The 22,782-nt window shown below is 38.5% G+C and overlaps 1 protein-coding gene across 1 annotated transcript in view; it reads right to left on the reverse strand.

Moving 5' to 3' along the window:
* LOC106095884 (uncharacterized) overlaps positions 1 to 22,782 on the reverse strand; it is a 98,079-nt gene that overhangs the window by 39,818 nt on the left and 35,479 nt on the right. The window contains exon 2 of the mRNA XM_013263318.2: positions 9,694 to 9,915. Within this exon, the coding sequence (XP_013118772.2) occupies positions 9,694 to 9,915 (222 nt within the window). The remainder of the gene's footprint in view (positions 1 to 9,693; positions 9,916 to 22,782) is intronic.

Genomic DNA, 22,782 nt, shown 5'->3' on the forward strand with positions numbered 1-22,782 from the left:
TGCTAAGTTCGGCCGGGACGAATCTTATATACCCTCCATCGTGGATTGCATTTGTCGAGTTCTATGCGCAGTATCTCTTTTTAGACAAACAAAGAATATTGAATAAGAACTGTTACGCCATTGGAGCTATATCAAGTTATAGTCCGATTCGGACCATAAATTAATGCTGAACATTGTAGAAGTCTTTGTGTAATATATCAGTTCATTGGGATAAGAATTGCGCCTTGTAGGGGCTCAAGAAGCAAAATCGAGAGATCGGTTTATATGGGAGCTGTATCAAGCTATTGATCGATTCAGACCATATTGAACACGTATGTTGAATGTCATGACAGAAGCCGTTACAGAAAATTTCTTCCAAATCGAAAGAGAATTTCGCCCTCTAGAGGCTCAAGAAGTCAAGATACCACATCGATTTATATGGCAGCTATATCAGGTTATGTACCAATTTGCCCCATACTTAGCACAGTTATTGGAAACCATAACAAAACACCTCATGCAAAATATCAACCAAATCGGATAAGAATTGCGCGTTCTATTGGCTCAAGAAGTCAAGATCCAAGATCGGTTTATATGACAGCTATACCAGATTATGAACCGATTTGAATCATACTTAACACAGTTGTTGGAAGTGATACCAAAACACTACGTGCAAAATTTAAGTCAAATCGCACGAGAATTGCGCCCTCTAGAGGCTCCAGAAGTCAATATTCCAGATCGGTTTATATGGCAGCTATATCAAAACTTGGACCGATTTGAACCATATTTAGCGCAGTTGTTGGAAGTGATACCAAAACACCACGTTCAAACACCACGTCAAATCGGATAAGAATTGCGCCCTATAGATGCTCAAGAAGTCAAGATCCCAGAGCGTATTATATGGCAGATATATCAGGTTATGTACCAAGTTGCGCCATACTTAGCACAGTTATGCCCATTGGCCGATTTGGCCCATTTGCCATCCCAACCAACCTACACTAATAAAATGTATTTGTGCAAAATGTTCAAGCGGCTAGCTTTACTTCTTTGAAAGTTGGAGTGCTTTCGACAGACAGACGGACGGACATGGCTAGATCGATTTAAAATGACATGACGATCAAGAATATATATCCTTTATGGGGTCTTAGACGTATATTTCGCGGTGTTACAAACAGAATGACGAAATTATTACCCCCATCCTATGGTGGAGGGTATAAAAACAAAAAATCATTTAGATTTGATTTTAGGACTCATTCTGGGGATTAGACTGAAAATAGCCCGATCGATCGTCCGATTTTAAAACTTGAGCCTCTTGAAGCCTCAACTTTTACCTGACTCCATTATTAAATACAACCCAACCAATCTGCCAATTGCTATTCTTCAGCAACTAATTTTTGAACGATTTGATTTCTTTAAAAATAGTTCAAATATATACTGATTTGCTTAATTTTACACCATAGTTGATGGTGAGTGCAATATTCGGTGGGAGGACCAAATATTCAGTGGTTGGATCCCAATATTCGGTGAGCGTGCCCCATATTCGGTGGGTGTGTCATATATTCGGTTGGTGGGACCAATATTCGGTGGGTACTACCAATATTCTGTGGGTGAGCCCAAAACATTCGTTGGGTGGGCGCAAAATTCGACCCAGCTGAAACCAAATTGTTTCCCGAACATTAAGGGAATCTACAGAAATTTTTATAGAATTTACGATCTAGAGTACTTGAGCATGCTAAGGAGCATGGCTCAATTATTAAACTTGTCTCACGCGAACAGCTGGTATCAGCCGGTCAAATTTGACGGTATTTAAATGTCAGTACACACACTTCCTGCACATGCACACACATTTCTTAAGATTTGGTATGGATTTCTACCACATGACAAGATTTTCTACCACAAACAAGACAGACAAGACAAGATTGACCTGAGAAAAAGAAGTGTGCGCGAGATATGTCACGGCACGCGAGAGTCAAGTGATTTATGAATGAGATGATGCGTGACGGCGACTAAATAGAACTTTTTCGTGCGCATGCTTGCGCGAATTCTCTCGACAGCAATCACGAGAAAATAACGGCACACGAGATAAATCACGTCACAGGCCACGAAAAAAATGAAGACTTCAAAAAATACGGTTACACACACTCACGGGATTAAAATGTTTCTCTCGTACGCGTGAATCAAAATGAAAAATATTCTACGTGAAAAATCACTCACGTGCACATCCCCAGTGCGTGTGTTTTTAATTGGCTTTTCCCATGGACGGTGGTTTTGGACACAAACTGTGTTTTTGGACACAAACAAACCTGCCTGCCTGCTGCAAACCTGATGCCTGATATCTAAGCTGCATTCAAAATTTGGATTTAGTTATTGTTTTCAAGTCTCCCTCTTTATTATAATCGTCCAACCAGCCAGCTGACTGACTGCTGCAACCTTGATGCCTGATATCTAAGCTGCATTCAAAATTTGAACTAAGTCGTTGCTCTCAAGTCTCCCTCTTCATTATTATGGTCCAACCAGCCTACTAACTGACTGCTGCAACCTTGGTGCCTGATATCTAAGCTACATTAAAAATTTGGATTTAGTCGTTGCTATCAAGTCTCCCTCTTCATTAGCATGGTCCAACCAGTTTTGGTTAGTACAAATTTCTTTCATGTTAGTATTTCACATCTCGGGCAGGGTGAAAAACCTCACAAGAATTGAGTCTTGATTTCGGATCACCGCAGTATTTTTAGAAATAGCGTAGAAAAATGTTAACCATTCAATTGCATGTCATCTTAATTCCAAATTAGAACTTAAAATAGTTGCACTTATCTGCGCTTGGCAGCAAATTCTCCCACATTTTTGTAAATAGCACCAATTAAAATTCTCTCTCCAATTGATCGATCGATGGACCGATCGCTGGCTTGGTCTATTGATCGGTGTGAATTGGCAAACTTCCCTTAGGATGACTGCATTCCTTGTAGTTGAGAAACATATGCAAGAGGATGAGGATGCCCTTGTTTTCGTTTTCGTTTTTCATTCAACTAAAACCACATTCTTTTGCTCTAGACAGACATTATCTCACAACACTGGATTCCCTCTTTAAAAACTATGACTAGGCAATGAAACTAACCCAGTCGGCTTCTTTTATCCACCAGGAGCTCTCGTTCCAGCCCACTCAGCCAACGTATAAATTGTTGCAGAAATCAGCCCGAATGAAGGAACACAAAACTATTGACTGCAAAGTAAACAGACAAAATGGCATAACGATGAGGATGCACCAGAGCTGTGCAGATTCACTAGCCCAGGCTGGTGGTGGATAAACTAGAATCGTGTCTAAACAACCACTCGCCTCAACACCTCCGTCCGCATTTACTGAATATGACTTGTGGTATCGGCAACTAATCGCATGAAGCCAGCCAAGCAGCCATCTATGCCATTCCATACTGGCCCATTCACACATCCACGCTGAAGAACAAAATTATGTTCACTTCCACTTTTATTTGGGACCAGCTCAGTCAGCCTATGTTGATGGCAAATGCTGGCTTACAAGTTCAAGAGCAGGCAGGGTGCATGGGGTCGAAAGCATGTTGCTGTTGTGCTAAATAAACAAAAACAACACCAGCCGAGGCAACAACGCAAGACGATGCTAAGGCACAACAGAACTATTCCTTTTAAGCCACACTAGGCGTCTGTCTGTCCGTTCGTTTGTTTAGTTTCCCAGGCTCTTTGGAGTTTAGAATGCAGACTGCAGTCTGCCGTCTGCCGTCCATAGGAATGAAAGGAAAAGCCAGGGCAATGCTACATCGAGTGTGGCACACTCCTGACAGCAGCAGCGGGAGGTAGTTGCAACATAATATTCATTTCCATTTCATGGCCCAACTCTATGCCACATTCCGTCTTCAAGTCTTGTGGCTCTGCCAGTGCCTGCGCCTGCTGCAGCCGATGATGATGTTACCTAAAACCAAAAAAGCAGCAAGAAGGACGAAGAAAATTCCTTAGGCCAAGTTTTGATTTGTGTGCTGTCAACTCACATTGTGGCCCAGGCATTGCGGTGATGCTTTGCAATGAAAGCCGCACTTGGCTGCATGCCATAGAGGACGAACGAAGGCGTAGGTAGAACAACAATTCGACGATCGGTGGCTAGTTTGGTGCAGACGATGTTGATGATGATCCGGCGACCGCTCCACCAAAGAATGGTTGCGGAGATATTTAATTTTAGGCTTATTCACATTCCATCGTTTGTAAGTTCTCATGACTATGGTCGGTAATCTCCAGCCTAAGGACTGGGGCTAAATCAGCTGAACACAGAATAGCGAGTTAATGCTGTATGCATGCAGTCCTTATAAGTACACCAAATGAGACCGGAACTGACGTTAACCCTTTGTGACAATGCCATTGAGGTAGCTGCTATCCACTGGCCTCGAACGCGTGTGGGAGACCTACTCAATTAAAGGACTTCCAAGAAGCTTTGATTTTATCGCTGATATTGTAGTGACCCACCCGCTCTCTGCACCACCCCACAAGTGTCACGGATCTGCAAGGTCATTGCATGCTACGGCATCATGGCAGAATCCTTTCCTATGAAATATGCACACCACACCACATACGAGCAAATATATCGAACTGGGCAATCTAGGAACAAGACAAACCCTCAGGTTTCTTGGCCGATGGTCGAATGTGGATAGCGAATGTGGTTTTTGTTGTAAGCACAGCCTTACATGAAATACTTTTAATTTTGATTTAAAAGCGTTTTTTGCGACCATTGTCATTGCTATCCGAAATTCCAAAGGCTAAGGCAGGTGGACAGACAGAGCTGCTGAATATCAACTGCTGCCGATGTCAGCTGCCTTTTTTCCAAGATTGCTGGGTTGTGGTTTTGTGACTGCTTTTAAAAATGCCTATAGATCATGACAGAACGACAACAACAACAATAACAGCAAGCACTATTTTTTTTTTGTGTTTGTGGCGGAACGACCGACCCTACAGCAAATGAGAGCAGCAATTTTAAAAAGTATCGTTTAAAATTGCTGATCGTGCATTTTGGGAAGACGACGACAACATCATTGTCGTTGATATTGATGCCGTTGCCGATGCTGTTGATGTTGATGTTGCCACAGCCTCCCATAGCCGTCTGGCCGCCAATGATGTCGATCGATTGTTGTTTTGTTGGGTGCATTTTTGTTTGCCTTTTTAGTGAAATTGAAATGAATTCGCATTTTGCGGTTTCAAGGACTTTAAAGGAACATTCAGAAACTTTTTGTTGCACTTTTGCTTTGACTGTTTCGCCTCAACAATATGCCAGCAATGCTAAACATTTGTTTTCAACCGTCTTCCTTTCTTTGATCTGAGAGGAATGCGTTAAGGGTAGGGGAGCGGTCGCAGAAGCTCTTGTCGTTCGCAATCTGCCCGCGCGAAGTAACTCAATATGGCACTGCATACAACTCAAGGTCTGTATTGCAATCTAAAACATGTTCATACATATTTTCTTAAATAAGTACATAGCTCTCTAAGATTTAAAGAACAGTGCCTAAAGATTCTTGCAAATATTTCTTAACACATAGATCATTAATCAATCCAATAATTTCCTCTTGAAAAATATTAAAAAGAAATTACGTTAATTGCAGACGGAAGGTCTGTGTCATTAACCAAAATTTTCAATTCCAAAATCCATAGTTGCCTAAGGGCATATGCGAATGAGTAACATATTTCACAATGTATATCATACGCACTAATGGATTTATTACTATTAATCATACGTATTCCCCCGCCACTGGCGGATTGAGCTTTACGACTATTGACTGTTGCCTAAACTATTAGTGCTAATGGAAGAATTCCTATTACCTGGAAGAGTTATTAAAATAGTGGTTCAAAACAGGAATTTAGGTGGAGAAAAATTTAGAGTGTCTTTTCGACAACTAAGTGGTTTCGAAAACTTTTCAAATTTGCATAAAATCATTGGTTTTTGAAACAAGTTTGTCTACCATGTTTGGTATCTGCCAATTAACTTTAGGCTAGGAGCAAAGGTGGCCGGCTACATTGCATAGAAAATAGATATGTCTATTTTATTTTATTTTTAAAAACCTAGAAAACCCTTAGATTGGAGGATAGTTTCGATGTTAAGTTGGTTTAACCCTCGTTTAAACGAGTTTTCAAATATCTTGCTTGGCGATTTAGAGCAAATATGTTCATTCATAAACACTAAAATCGTTATAATTCCGATAGCAAAAATCCTTATTTTGTAAGTGGCAGCAAAACTTGAATAAGGTGTGATTAAAGTCATTCCGTAAGGGAGACCGTAAAGCCAAACAACTTAAATTTGTTGAAATTTTTTTTTTTTATTTTGCAAGCGAACAAATATTAAAAAATGGTAATGATGAACGAGTGATCAGCTGACAAATTGCAACTTCGTTTGGCATATTGAAATTGCCACCCTTATTTTAAGTTTGGACCAGTTGTCGGCATGCCCACTTCTACTACATAGATGGAGCTGTAAATATTGTTGTTGAAGAACAGATGTCGCTTCAACAAAGTGTGTGTGAGAGGGGAATTTAATCACTGTTAGAAAAATTGATAACAATTATGATTATTTTAATACCAAACGGTATTGATAGTGAAGTAACCCCATATGGTATCAAAACAATACCGCCTGGCATGGATAAAATATAAAAACCATAAGTGCCGTTTGATATTAGATTTATTACCATTAATACTAAACTGTTATTCGCACTCTCGTTTTAGTTGCACATTCCATCTCCTAACAAATTAAAGCACTTACCATTCAAAATTATTTTAATAATTAATATCTTCCTTGTAGTTCGAATAATATTTATTTTCTCACTAAACACGAGCTTTGCGTACAAAAATAATATTAAATAACGTTTTGTTTCTCTTTCGAGACGAGCTCAATGATCGAAGATTTTTTTTGCAATGGAGCAACAGCGAGAGCCGTTGTCTAGCTTTCGAGGCCATCAACACAACTTCCAAAATATCACAAAATGATGTATGCCATGGAAGCTAACTAGTCGTTTTGAAAAAAAGCCTATCATTACAAAGAAAACACAGGCGGTGGAAAAGAACAGCTAGTGTGAAAGGAGTCAAACTTGGGTCAGTGTCGAGCTTACATCGTAGGCACGTTTTCGCGGTATATTCGTAATAAGTACGACCTACTCATGTATGGCCCTTGAAGCCTCCACACCTAACCTAATGAGGAAACGCGTCCCATAGTGGTTGGTGTTTGTTGTGATCTCCACAAATACAAATTTTGCCCATGAACATTCCACTAAGGAACAGGGGCAAACTTCTCACATATTAATGAGTGCAGTCCGAGTCATTTTTAAAGCCGAGTCCGAACGGCGTACCCCAGTGTGACACCTCTTTGGAGAGAAGTTTTACATGGCATAGTACCTCACTAATGTTGCCAGCATAAGGAGGGGAAAACCACCGTTGAAATTTTTTTCTGATCGTCTCGCCTGGATTCGAACCCAGGCGTTCAACGTCATAGGCGGACATGCTAACCTCTGCGCTACGGTGGTGATGGTATCGATATTTATTATTAACAAGTTATGGTCCGAAACATGGAGCGATTTGGCCCATTTACAATCCCAACCGACCTACACTAATAAGAAGTATTTGTGTAAAATTTCAAGCGGCTAGCTTTACTCCTTCGAAAGTTTGCGTGCTTTCGACAGACACACGAACGGACGGACATGGCTAGATCACCTTAAAATGTCATGACGATCAAGAATATATATTCTTTATGGGGTCTTAGATGAATATTTCGAGGAGTTACAAACAAAATGACGAAATTTGTATACCCCCTTCCTATGGTAGAGGGTATAAAAATATCGATTATCGATAGTATTTCAGCTCTATTGTTACGTCGTTGTGGTATATTTCATGAATATGGTTGCCTTGAATAAGTATGTTGTAATCACTCTACAGATCGCTCGACATCCTTTGGTCCAGATAGACCGATCTTCCTATTTTCTGTTTAGAAACTTTTAAACTGAAAATAAATTTTCAAATTCCAGATCGATTCTAACAGGAAAAAAGGAATTTTGTTTGTTTCTAATTTTCAGCGAATCTTTAATCTGCCGCAAACTGCAATTTAGCCTCGATTCAATGCAAAAAAGTATAAGTGCTCAAACATGAAAAGCCGCACAAACATCCTGTAAAACTTGCTGCACATTAAATGGAATAAATTATATTTGCGCATTCCATTGGTGGATGAAACAAAAACAAAAACCTGATGCAGAAAGCCAGGCGCAGAAAAAAAACCTCGTCCGAAATGAACCACAAAACAAATACTGCAACAAAGTAACTAAGCAAACAAACAACAACCACAATACCATCCAGAACCCATTTGTTTGCCAAGACCAGCAGAAGATGGATGAAGGTGTACAAATATTCCAAGAGAAATAAACATCCACTATTTGTTCACAAAACAAACTAGCACATAGGACTAAACAACGACAACAAGGTCTAAACTGTTGAAGAGACTAACATCAAGGGGAGTAGATGGGAAAAGGAAAAAGAAAAAACAAGCTATAGATCGATTCGGACCATATTAGCCACGTATTTGAAGGTCATGGAAGAAGGCGATGTAGAAAATTTCTGCCAAATCAGATGAGAATTGCGCCCTCCAGAGGCTCAAGAAGTCGAGATCGAAGATCGGTTTATATGGCAGCTATATCAGGTTATGAACCGATTTGCGCCATACTCAGCATAGTTATTGGAACTCATAACAAAACACCTCATGCAAAATTTCAACCAAATCGGATGAGAATTGCGCCCTCTAGCGGCTCAAGAAGTCAAGATCTAAGATCAGTTTATATGGCAGCTATACCAGGTTATGAACCGATTTGAATCATACTTAGCATAGTTGTTGAAAGTGATACCATAACACCACGTGCAAAATTACAGCCAAATCGGATAAGAATTGCGCCCTTTAAAAGCTGAAGAAGTCAAGATCCCAGATCGGTTTATATGGCAGCTATATCAGATTATGAACTGATTTTGCGCCATACTTAGCACAGTTGTTGGATGATGCAATATTTCAGTCAAATCGGACGATAATTGCGCCCTCTAGAGGCTCAAGAAGTCAAAACCCAAGATCGGTTTACATGGCAGCTATATCAAAACAGGGACCGATTTGGCCCATTTACAATACCAACTGATCTACACTAATAAAAAGTATTTGAACAAAATCTCAAGCGCCTAGCTTTATTCCTTCGAAAGTTAGCGTGCTTTCGATAGACAGACGGACGGACATGGCTAGGTCGACTTAAAATGACATGAAGAACAAAAATATATATACTTTATGGGGTCTTAGACGCATATTTCGAAGTGTTACAAACAGAATGACGATAGTATACCCCCATGCTATGGTGGAGGGTATATAAACAACGATTTTTATTAAACCGTTCTACTCGCCCACGAATTGGACAATGTTTATAAAGTCCATATCAGTTATTCAATTAAAAAAAAAATCATGAATCACATGCGAACCCTAGGTTCGTTTTTTAACCAAATCTAAAGGTTCGAGTAACAGCAATTTAAGCTGTTGCATACTCAAGGACCGCTGGAACGCGAACATACGAGTTACCAATTTACATTACTTTTATGCTATGTCTTCTTATATTCCCTTCAAACCAAACGTTGACCCACCTTAATTTAAATGTATTTGCCGCCATGTTCGTTTCAATCATTATTTATATGTTCAATGATGATACTTACGATTAAATCAGCTTTGTGAATACTGTTGTCCGTATAGAAGACCAACAGTTCGGCGGATAGAGCCCTACAACTGGGCTCTCGCAGTTTTGAGGCAAGCAGGAGACAGGCGGCGGCTAGAATTTGCAAATGCGTCTTACGCACCGATTTTGTAGACAGAAAACGATCCATGTAGTTAAGGGCCAGTAGAACCACTTCTTCTTGGCATTTCTCCTCGGCACAAACCTAAAAAAAAAGAAGAAGAAAACAAAGCAACACAAATCATTAAAAACTTAACCACAACTAGTGAGAAAAAGTAAAACAAAAATAAGGAACTTCCATCTATTCCCATAGACAAAGAACAACAACTTGCCTCAAGAAGCCAAAAGAATTTACAACTACTGCTGAAATTATTATTAAAGCACCAATTGAACATAATTCGGAAGTAGTTTGAACTCACTTTAATTATGTTCACACTCAAATGTTACCGTAAACGGTGGCCAAAGACAGGAAATTGGTTTCCCAATGATTGGAAACCCCCCGGTATGTGATAGTGTTTTGTTCCCAACGCCGACTGGCAATATTCGCAATTGTGGTCAAACAATTGCCATTATCTAGTGATTGGATTAACTTCCAGGCTAGACACAAATAACCAAAGAATGAATTAAGCAAAAAAAAAAACTTATCAAATAGCTTATGATTGACTTGTATGGTGTGGCTGTGGCGACGATTTTTATTGCTGTGAACTCTGAAAAACAAAAAACATTAAATACAAATGCCAAGAAACTATTGAGCTGCGGAATTTAATGTACTGTGAATCCTGAACGATGGATATTTTGGATTAGACTTCACCATTACGAAAGTGACAAAATACATAAATGCGAGTGTTTGTCATTTTGTAGGTCATTAACATCGAAGAAGACATTAAGTACAAACTTAGTACAGATTAGTAGTATATTACATTAAGTTGGCTGCGCCACAACCTTAAATCGTTTTTGAAGCCCGTAAAGACTTTCAGGACCCTGTTTCCTTCTCATATTCAATTTATCAAAATACCATATCGGATACAATATTCTTTAAACCCTACAAGTCCTTTTAAAAAATGTTTATAGCATTTACAAAAATTGTAGATTTATACTGGCGTTCTTGAAAATTAGGGTAAAGGTGTCTCAGCCCCCTCAAGATATCTAAAAATAGAGTTCCCTTTTTTCATTGGACGCCCAAACTCTGCATTACTTTAATATTTCAAAAACCAAGTGCTGCTCTTCGACTTCCGTATTTAAGACAAGATTATTCATTTGGTGAACATGGCTACACTGTATTAACATATTTTCTTATTTCACATTTAGAACTCAAAGAATGGAATGTCGTTTGCAGAGGTCAATTATGTGACATGATCCTCAAAGACGTATTTCTCGAAATAACTTTGTGATCTCACAAAAGACTCATCCGGCTGTGATTACATTTGAGACGAACAGTTGCATGAGTGTTACCCATCTCTATCAAAAACACTCTTTCTTCCTCTCTCCTTACTTCTTCACTATTTTTTCCTCTCTATCCCCCTCTATCTTTCTCACACTCATCCACTCTCTCTTTCTCTTACTCTTCCTTTTTATCTTTCCCCATTCCTCCTCTCTCTTTCTCTCACTCTTCCACTCTCTCTTTCTCTTACTCTTCCTTTTTCCCTTTCCCCCACTCCTCCTCACTCTCTCTCCCTCACTCTTCCTTTCTTTCTCTCTTTCCCTCACTCCTCTCTCTCTCTCTCTTACCCCACTTTTCCACTCTCTCTCTTTCCCTCACTCTTCCTCTCCCTCTTTTCCTCATTCTACCTCTCTTTCTCTCCCTCCTTATCTCTTTATCACTCTCTCTCTCTCTCTCTCTCTCCTCTTTTCTCTTTATCACTCTCTCTCTCTCCTTATCTCTTTATCACTCTCTATCTCTTCTTCTACATCCATCTCTCTCTATTTCTCTCCTTCTCTCTCCCTTTCTCCCTCTCTTTTCCTTTCTCTTCCTCTCTCTCTTCTCTCCCCCTCTCTTTGTTCCTTTCGCTCTCTTTCTCTTCCTCACTCTCTCCCTCTCCCTCTCTCTTCCTCTTTATCCTTTTCTTTTTATATCTGTGTCTCTCTCTTCCGCTTTATCCTTCTCTTTTTATATCTCTGTCTCTCTCTTCCACTTTAATCTTTCTCTTTTTATATCACTGTCTCTCTCTTCCTCTTTATCCTTCCCTCTTTATATCTTATCCTCTTTATATCATGTGACTCTCTCTTCCTCTTTATCCTTCTATCTTTCTATCAGTCTCTTCCTCTCTATCCCTCTCTCTTTCTCTCTACCCCTCTCTCTTCCACTCTATCCCTCTCTGTTCCTCTCCATCCCTCTCTTTCTCTCTACCCCTCTCTCTTCCACTCTATCCCTCTCTGTTCCCCTCTATCCCTCTCTCTCTTCCTCTCTCTATCGCTCTCTCTCTTCCTCTCTCTATCGCTCTCTCTCTATCCCTCTCTCTTCCTCTCTCTTCTTCTCTATTCCTCTCTCTCTATCCCTCTCTCTCTATCCCTCTCTCTCTATCCCTCTCTCTCTATCCATCTCTTTCTATTTCCTCTCTCTCTCTATCCCTCTCTCTTCCTCTCTATCCCTCTCTATTTCCTCTCTCTCTCTATCCCTCTCTCTTCCTCTCTATCCCTCTCTCTTCCTCTCTATCCCTCTCTCTTATTCTCTATCCTTCCCTCTCTCTCTTCTTCTCTCTCTCTCTTCCTCGCTCTGTCTCTTCCTCTCTCTCTCTTTCTTCCTCCCTCTCTCTCTTCCTCTCTCCCTCTTCCTCCCTCTTCCTCCCTCTCTCTCTTCCTCTCTCTCTCTTCCTCCCTCTCTCTCTCTTTTCCACTCTCTTTCTCTCTCTCTCTCTTTTCCACTCTCTTTCTCTCTCTCTCTTTTCCACTCTCTTCCTCCCTCTCTCTTCCACTCTATTATCTCTCTCCCTCCCTATCTCTTCAACTCCACTTCTCTCTCCCTCTCCCTAAAACTTCCATCAAATCCATTAATGCACTCTATAAGCATACAAATTGTGGTCGAACGAATAGATATATTCTTGTCTCATATGCGAAATAAATAAACAAAAAGCAGCAAATTGTCTAACTCATATCTACTTACAAATATCGAAATCAAATGTAAAGATTTTAACACTTATTATACACAACTTTACACATCTGCATTTCGCTTTATATTCAATTAACAATTTTTACTTGAAAAATAAACTTTCCAGTGAATATGCATGATGCGCTCATATTCAATTTTAGAAATTACAACAACAAAAAACTACCGAGGCATTTTGTCATTCGATTCAGAAGGAATTCCTTCAAGACTAGCAAGCGCTTGCGCATATCACCTATTAGCGAGTTAATTTATTTACCTGCTTCTTCTTGCGGTCTGGCAGTCAGCAAACGAAAAGTCACCATGAGTTGCATGACTTGTGACAATTAAACTTTTGTTTGGCTTGTAGTACTTCGCATCGGTGTGACGCAACTTCGTATGTGTTTTCCTTGTTCTTCTTCTTTTACTTCGTCTTCTTCTTCTTCTTATTTTTAAAGACAAAACGCCAAGGGGTAATCGGCCACCAAAAACCACCATTTGTACTTTGTACTAAACAAAGTAGATGGACGATGACGATGACAACTATGCGGCTGCTCTCAATATGGAGTTACATACTGATTATGGTAGTCGAAATAAGTAAATACGACTTCTTTTATTAGCCCTTCATCAAAACGAAACGAAACACAAACGAAAAGTTAAATAAAAGCAAAAGAGCTTTAATAAAACACTACATTTCCGGTTTGAGGCCGCCCCGAGGCAGACGCAGCAGAATCAACATGAGCGAGTGCAGAAGTTGTAAAACTCCACGTGGTGTGTTTCGCTGCATTATCATCGTCATATCGTTACTGCTGCTCGGCGGCTCTTGTTCCGCAAAGCCACCAAAACGGAACTAAGGTTTAAGTTTGTTTGCTGCACTCATTGACTCTCACAGGCACCCAAGAGACAGGCCACAGCGTAAACAGTCAAAGATCAATGAAGTGGAGACCATAAACGGGGGACCTAACTGGTGTAATTGACGGTACTTCCTCAGACCCGTCAATACAGAGGCACAGTCACCGTTATTGAAGACAGAGTCTTAAACCACCCCAAGTCAATCAAAAAAAGTTAATCGTTCTAGCACCATTTCCAATTAAAGTCAAAATCATTATTAATAATCATTTCAAACTGGAACAGGAGCAATTACTGGTTGAATATTTTGCAACAACTAATTAAAAAAACAAACTAAAAAGCAAGAAAGCCAACGAGCCAACAAAAAAAAACAAAAGAAACGCCAGTAAGAAGGCGATAAGTTTGGCTCACTTTGTAATTGGATTATATTAAAAAAAAAAAATCGGGTTGGAAAAAAGATTTAGGATTATATGAGGCTCAAAAAGACAAATAAGGAAGCAGCTAATATGGAGGTCATATCACTTAGGGACCTATGACGACCGTATTTGGTCTAGTTGTAAAATGTACCCACATACCAAAAAAGACTAAAATTTAAAGAACTAGGAGCTCAAGATTTCAACTGGGGGAAATTATTTACATGGATGTCGCTATTAGGGTAGTAGAGGTCATAAGTAATTTCAAATAACAGTCAAAAACTAAGCTTTCTGCGAGTTAGAAAAGTCAAATTGGAGGACAGTTGGTATAGGGGCTATTTATATTACTGTACCAATCCGAGACGCATTCAGTGTAGATTTAAAAGACCACAAGTATACTTTTCACACCAATCCCAACCAAATAATACCCACATTAAAACTTCCAGTGTCTCAAGAAGAAGAAGAATACTATAGGGTGCCGAGCCCAAGCCAAAAGGATGGCCATATCTAAAAATGGGCCCTTGTGAATTGTATTCAGCATCGAATGTGATCTCCAGCAATCAAATATGGATACCGTTTAACAAGGAAGCTATGGTAAATAGTAGACTTATAGGCTGCTTACTGGGCACCGATGTATAAGAATCTAATACACGTCGTACTGTGGGATGAGTAAAAAAAAAAGTGGGAAAAAACCATCCATATGTAAGGAGGCCAATAGGCATCGGTCCTTACATATTGCACATCATCTTTGAAATTTCGTAAACCTATTTTTAATGTTAATATGTAAAAGATTTTTTCTTTTCAAACGCATGTTTCGCATTATTTTCAAAGGCAATGGTGTAATGTGCCTTTAAATTCATCTTCATCGTCACTGACCACCAAGAAAAACAACTTTCAGCTTAGCGGTAGAAGCAAAAAGGGGATAGGACTTAATCGCTTAAGCATCAGCATCTAATAACACATTGTCATACGCGAAAGTATTTACGCAGACGGACGGACATTCATGTCAATATAATCCATCCAACATTGTGGCGATTCATTCATGTCATTGCGGTTTTTTTGTGCCCTCTGTTCCACTTTCTTTTGCAATGCCTGCGAATGAGAGTTGACTTGTCGCACCATATACAGCAAGCGGACGCATCAATTCAGCTCCGATGACATATATTTTTATGATCATTTTTATATTTGCGCAGATTATTTAAGCAAACAAAGGATTCCACTCATTGCCGCTTCTCCAAGGAAAAAAAAAGAGGGAGCAGACAACGAAAATTAAAGAAAAACCACCAAGAGCTGCTGCAACTTGGGGGCTGGCGGTAGGCAGATACTCTCTCATCGCATCACCCAGCCATGCAGCAGCCAATAGTCAACAAGACGTAAGACATCAACCATCAGGTCCGAATCTCATGATTATTCTGTTTATGGGGAGAGACGTTTACTTTATGAGATGCATATGGTTTTTATGAATGAATGAATGAATGATGGGCTATTTGGACCTGAGACAGATAACATACAATCAAGTGAGTGAGATGTAAGGAGAGGAGAGGAGGCAAGGGGTGAGGGTCTAAGCTTCAGGGAGAGATAAAGCCAATCGGGCGACAAGGTTCGTTTGTAAACATCATTGTAACAGCGCCATCATAATTGCAATGTGGGGGGGGGGGGAGAGTTAAGAGGCTGCAACCAGTGATGGGAAGCTTTGCAAATTCGATTTTGACATTTCCAATCCGCAGACGAAAGTCCAGTCAAACAACATCCATACAACACTACACCAAGAAACGTTTTCCGATCTTCGCTCATCCAAAAATCTTTGCTTGTTTAGTTAACAAATTGATAAATTACATTTTATTCCATTTCATTTCATAGGAGCGCGGAGGGGCACTGCTCCACCATCATGCCCATATGCCCATCATTCTCATGTGCGATTTAGTTTTTTTTTGTTTGTTGCTTTCGTTTTTCGGTTTTATTTTTGCTTGTGTGTCTGCTTTCAGGTCTCATAAATTTAATGACGCCTTTGTGGTCCGTGAGATAAGATGGTTTCTAGTCAGAGATGGTGTGATTTTTGCAAAAGTTCTCACACAGCCACCAAGCAGCCAACCAAACCAACATCTTTTCGAAAAGAAACAAGAAACCACAGCGAACACATGTCACACTGGGACTGGGTAATGCCAGCGAACCTATGCCAAATTGTACCATGATTCCGTTTTTTTTTTTTGCGATTTTTCAATCTTTTATCAAACATCATTGAATGATGCTTTGTATTCTGTTTTCAATTCTATTGTGATGATAGCAAGGAAACGACGAGTATCAAAAGCTAAGCTTAGGCCAATAAGAAGGTTAGTTTGCATTTCTGAAACAGATGTTGCATTATAGGATTTCCTGAAGCTTTCTTTCCACATCAAACAGTGTTTGATAGGAAGAGCTGCTAAATTAAGAACTTATTTGTCCATGAAGTTTTTTAAACCTATCGCCAAACTTGCCTGTGCATAAAAGCCTAACGGGTTATCCACGAACATATTTCACAACTATTCGGGACTTTTCTTGTTCTCGTCTCTCAGGGAATTATTACTTAGGAGAAGAGATAGACCCATTGTTAAATAAACACTTCGACTCAGTATTGCTATTTGATTCGATTTAGCGATGTTATTCTGTCTGTTCAGCTGTATATCTGAAGGACTTTTTGATCAAATTATCTGGTAACTTGGCACAGGCGTCTTTTGTTACCTACACAGAAAAAAATAAAAATCGGTTTCAATCACGAAATTAATTGATCCAAGAAAAATAAATTCGTAGACTAGGCTGTTATTATTTAATTGAAAAAGATAAAATTTTCAATCACATTTTATATATAAAATTTTGTAAGATTCAATTAAAAATATGATAGAACCAATTACAATCACGATTTTAAATGAAAAACAGTTCAGATTCAATGAAAAAAATTAATTAATTAAATCAAAAAATTTTTTAATTTAAAATGACAAATATTTCAATCACGATAGTAATTGAAAAAAGTTTAAATTCAATTAAAAGAAATTGCCTAAATATAATCACGATCGTAAATGAAAAGAATGGGATTCAATTAAAAAATGATTAATTCAATTGATTTTTTAATTGAAACCTGTTTACACAGTTCACTTTTGTAGAAAAAAATGTTGGTAATTTTGAAAGCTATATCCAAATATAAACCGATGCAGAAAAGCCTAACATATGTCATATGTAGGGACAAGACTTGAAATCGGGAGATAGTTCTATTGGCAACTAAAATTTGGACCGATCTGCACAAGGATATAATAATCATCCTATTTTATTATAACTCCACTACTATATCCGTAGTTATATCTAAATAGGGGACTCGATCATATTTTATTCAGGTCCCGAGAACACATATACAAGTAAAATTTTTAGACAATAAATTTGCTTTTTATGGGATTGAGACCCTAATTTGGAAGATCGGTCTATATGATAGCTATATCTATATAGTCTGATCTGACTCCTATTTGGGTCAAATATTATTCAACGAAATCGGTTAACAAATAAGGCTTTTATGAGCTTCAAACTCTTAATCGGCATATCGGTCTATATGACAGCTATATCTAAATACAGTCTTTACCATATTTGGTTCAGATGACAGGTGGCTTAAAACAACTTAATGATTCAATTTTCAGCGAAATCGAGTAAATACTTTAATGGGTTCCCTTAAACGCCAGATCGGTCTATATGGCAGCTATATCTAACTGCAGTCCGATCTGAACCATATATAAAGCGTATGTCGGGAGGCTTAAAACAACTCATTGTTTCAAATTTCAGCGAAATCGGCAAAATTTCAACCTTTCAGCGAAATTTCAACCTTTATCGGCAGATCGGTCTATATGGCAGCTAAATCTGAACATAGTCCAATCTGTACCATATTTAGGTCAGATAGAGGCTTTAAACTAAACCCTGCTCCAAATTGTATGGTCATCAGAACCTTTATAGAGAGATCGGTCTATACGGCAGCTATATATAAATATAGTCTAATCTCAACAATATTTAGGTCAGATGTCGGGAAGCTTCAGAACCCGCTGTTTTAAATTTCATCGAAATTGGGTAATAAATAACATATGGGCTTCAGATCCATAGATCTAATCCATATTAACAACTCAAAGAACTTCCTGTTTCAAATTTCAGCGAAATCGGGTAATAAACAAAGCTTTTACATGCTTCAGATCCTTTATCGGCAGATAGGTTATGGCAGCTATATCTAAATATAGTCCGATCTGAACCATGTTTGGGTCAGATATCGGGAGGCCTAAAACTACTCACTGTATAAAATTTCACCTAAATCAGATAAAAAATAAAGCATTTATGGGCATTAGACCCTTTATCGGCAGATCGGTCTATATAGTAACTATATCTAAATATGGTCCGATTTGACCCGATCAAGAACTTAACCAGCGTGCATCAAAAAGACGTACCAGAGCCAAATTTTAGCTCAATATCTCAATTTTTGAAGGCTGTAGAGTGATTACAACAGACAGACGGACAATCGGACAGACATACGGGCATAGTTAAATCGTCTTAGAATTTTACGACGATCCGAAATATATTTACTTTGCTGGGTCGGAAATTGATATTTCGATGTGTTGCAAACGGAATGACTATGACTTTGCTTTTAGTTCTCTTTACATGTCCCCGACAAGAGAACAGGCTAATAATGGAAACGACAATTTTTCTTCTTTTTTTGAAGCCTGGGATCATTAAATAAGATAAATATATTTTTTATGCAATATATTTCATGTTTTATACGCAATTTAATCCAATGGAATAAAACGTTTTTTTATTCATGTGAAAAATATCCATTATTCACAGTTATCCACAGTAAAAAATTAGGTTAAAAGAAATTGGCACTTTCAAAGAATTGGTTTTTGGAGTTAATAACCACTTTAATTGGAGGTTTGAGCTTATCATAAATCCAAATTGCAAAATTGTAAATCAATAATACAAATTCCTTTATAGGACCGATTTTAGCAATTTTTTTAATTCAATGTACAAATTTCTTAATTGAACCTAGATTCTCATTTTCTGTGCTTATAGACAAACAAAGGATTAAGGATAAGAATGGCTATGCTATTGGAGCTATACCAGGTTATGAACCGTTGCGAGCCATACTTGGTTTGGGCGATGGAGACCATAGTAGAAGCCATTGAGCAAAATTTGAGGTAGCCCTCTTAGGGCTCAAGAAATAAAAACTGGAGTTTGGTTTATAAGGCAGCTATATCAAAACAGGGACCGATTTGACCCATTTTCAATCCCAACAGACCCACTCTAATATGAAATGTTAATTCAAAATTTCAGGAACCTAGCTTTACTCCTTCGAAAATTAGCGTGCTTTCGACGGAAGACACTCAGACGGAAGGACATGGCTAAATAGACTTAGACTGTCAAAACATTCTATCACAGATACGTTATTGGGTCTTAGATCATTATTTCGATGAGTTACAAGCGAATGTAAGTACACCTCCATCCTATGGTGGAGTGTATAAACATGGGGATGAAACAAAATCTTACATTCCAGGTGGAATATGCAAACTAATTTTGATGATATTTCTGATCAGGGTTTTATTCGCAATAGAACTTGCCATGTGCTGCATACTGATGATTTCTATCTCTTTATTGTTTCTAGGTTCTGTCAAGAATTTAAAACCAGGCTTTTAGCTTACAAGGCATTCCAACAGACATATTTGTCAACTTTGGGTTTTTCTTTTTCCAAAAAAAAATTTCAAAAATACATTTGCATAAGTCTTATTAAAAAAACCAACTTCTTGCTCTTTAATGACAACAAGAAAATAGAAACCTGATTTGTAATGCATGCAAACTTGGTTTAGAAGAAAGTATGTTTCATTTCAGTTAAGTAGTTTAAACTGTACTCAAATGTGCTACTCGCATTTAAAGATACAATATGTTTGAATTACATTTCCTAATGATTTCATCATTTAGTTTCGTGAGATCTAATTCCAGGAATGATAATAATAAATTAATTACTGTAAAGAAAATGTTTGCTGCCCAAAGGAATGTAAAGAAAAGACAACCCCATATTTAAGGTAAAGCAAGCAGTGTTTTCACCGACAAATGTTACGTGTAACATGTAACCTTAACGAGAAGAAAAGTGAGTAAGCCAAGCTGTGTCAATTTCGCCTCCGATTGATTAATGATCACTTTGAGTTCTGGATATACTGAATACATTTCAAAGAAGTTTATTATGATACCAAAAAAAGAATGGATTTTTTATTCCCACCATCAAACCGCTCATATTCATAAAATTAAAGACCTCATTACAAAACTTACTCTCATTCAAAGAGTAACGAAGTTTTATTTGATGCATTGATATTCCAGAACAACTGTTAGCAAAGAGAATGGTATATATAGAGAAAGTATTGCTCCATCAAATTAGAATAGCAACTGTCAACTCTGGCGTAAATATATTAAGAAAGAAGAAGAAACACAGTTCAAAAGCTAAGGCCACCAAAGCCCTACATACATTCATTAGTCATAGTCCGCTTCATAGGTAAGGATATTATGAATGTTTCAAAGGTTTCCACATACACACATGCCCCACAACATGCATCAAAACGTTCTCGCCGTGATTTTAACCCGATCGTTAAGCGATAAAGGCCCCCAAAAATCAATTCTTTTGCATTTGTTTTCCCAAATCTATCTTCTTGGTGTAGTTCTTCTTCTCTCATTCATACATCTTTGCCTCATTTCTATTATTTTCAGAAACTAGTGGCATTTTTCTGGTGTCCATCACTTGTCTTAGATTACAAAGAATTTGTAACCTTAAATAGTTAGCTGGCATCACTGTTCACATTCACAAACGTCTGGCCATCATTGTAACACTAACAATTATCGATATATGACATGTGCCACCCTCAAGTGGTTAATGATGATCTGGTAGCACTGTCAATGAGAGAATGGCCTATTTCAACCGTCTGTCAATCTCCTTACATAAACACATGCCCTAAAACATTAGCAATTGTCCAAATATTGTTTTTGTCATGCTTCACACATTTGCACACACTCGCACACACACACGTTTTGGGAGGCAGGTAACCACTGTCCCCACATTTAGAGTGCCGTCAATGAAAAGACGAAATAAAAGAAGCCTGTAAATCGTGGATAAATGCGGTGTCAAAAACACCATAAAACAGTTTCTTGTCATTTTGGCCTTTTTTGTTGGCTTAGCCAAAAGAAGATTTGAAATAAAACATAAAATAATGTTTTTAATGAATTGCCTGTGTATTCTGTTGCCTATTCTTCCCAAAAAAAAAAAGTTTGTCTTTTTAGAACGTTGACTGCTGCTGCTGTTTAAGTCTGTTAAGGGGAAGAATGCCGAACCAGTTTATGATTCGTTTTTGGCATTCTTCATCTGGGTGTCTGTCTGTCTGTCTGCTCTTTTTCCCAAACGTTCACCAACCTACCCAACCAACTATCCAAGCAGCGATGCCAAAACTATTAATTATTGTAAATTTTGCTCATGTGTGATGTGGTGTGGTGTGGTGTGTTGGGTTCTTTAGCATGGACTTAGCAAAGGAAATACAAACAATAGACGATTTCAATTCGAAACTCACGCATATTTCGAAAACACTTCACGCAGAAAAAATCCACACCATCATCACTGGTGCGAGACGTGCGAAAATCAAACGAATGCCCAAAATATAGATAGGCTTACCTCTGCTGCTAAAGAGAGTTGTTTGATTGTGGTGGTGGTGTTGTTGCTTTGTCATCGGCCAAATTACCAACCATCGGACCAAGCAATTTTTGGTAACATTTCAAGGCCAACAGTTATTACATATGAATGTACGTACGTACACATGTGCGTGTGTGCTTGCAAAAATAATGGGCAATAATTTCGCTTTGTGGCGATCAATTTGAAATGGGCAACAAATCTAAATAGAAACTCAACTATTGGGTTCTGTGCTAAACGGAAAAGAGAGTGACTTTAGTGATGTTCTTTTATGAGATTTTAAACTAAACTAAACTGGCACTTCTTTGACTAAGACTTCTTCAAAGCTTCTTTTTCAAATTCAGTTTCCAAAGTGAACAATTTAAGGAATTACTTTTTTAACAGTTTCCCTAAACTTGTGATTTCCTGATCAACCAATTGAGAGGGAGATTTTTTGCCTCCGGTGGTTTAACACCTTCCCCCTCCAGAGCACTAATTTATATAATGAGGACGCTGGCAGCGGCGACGGCGGGGAGCAAAGCAACCCAAAACATGAACACAAGAACACATGGCAAATACAAAAAGAGTTCATCAGAGTCCACAATCATTGCATTTGGGGAGAAAATGTATGGGTACATCAAAAATAGCGTGTTAAGTCATTTCATGACTCAAAACCGAAACCGAACCACTTTATGTACTTGCCCCACAAACCGTTGCTTTTTATTGCACTTTAGAAGCGTTTAAGACACACGCGCAGACTTGAATTGCAAGTAGTCCGCCGCAGAGCTAGCTGCTCAATGTCGATCTTCTTTGCTCTGGCTCCAGATCATTGCTTTGGAGTTTTGCTCGCTCTTCAGTTTCCTGGGTGGTGATGGTGGGGACGTTTTTCATTTTGCGGAAGTTATTCCTCAGAGTTACATCATGATTACCACAATTTCGGATGTGTAAAGAACCATCCGTGTTCGTGTGAGCATGCAGTGATAGTTGTGATGATGAAGATTGAGATGGCGTTGCCATTGGCCATGATGATCTCAA

The sequence above is a fragment of the Stomoxys calcitrans genome, chromosome 4 (genome assembly GCF_963082655.1).
Source record: "Stomoxys calcitrans chromosome 4, idStoCalc2.1, whole genome shotgun sequence".
NCBI classification, from domain to species: Eukaryota; Metazoa; Arthropoda; class Insecta; order Diptera; family Muscidae; genus Stomoxys; species Stomoxys calcitrans.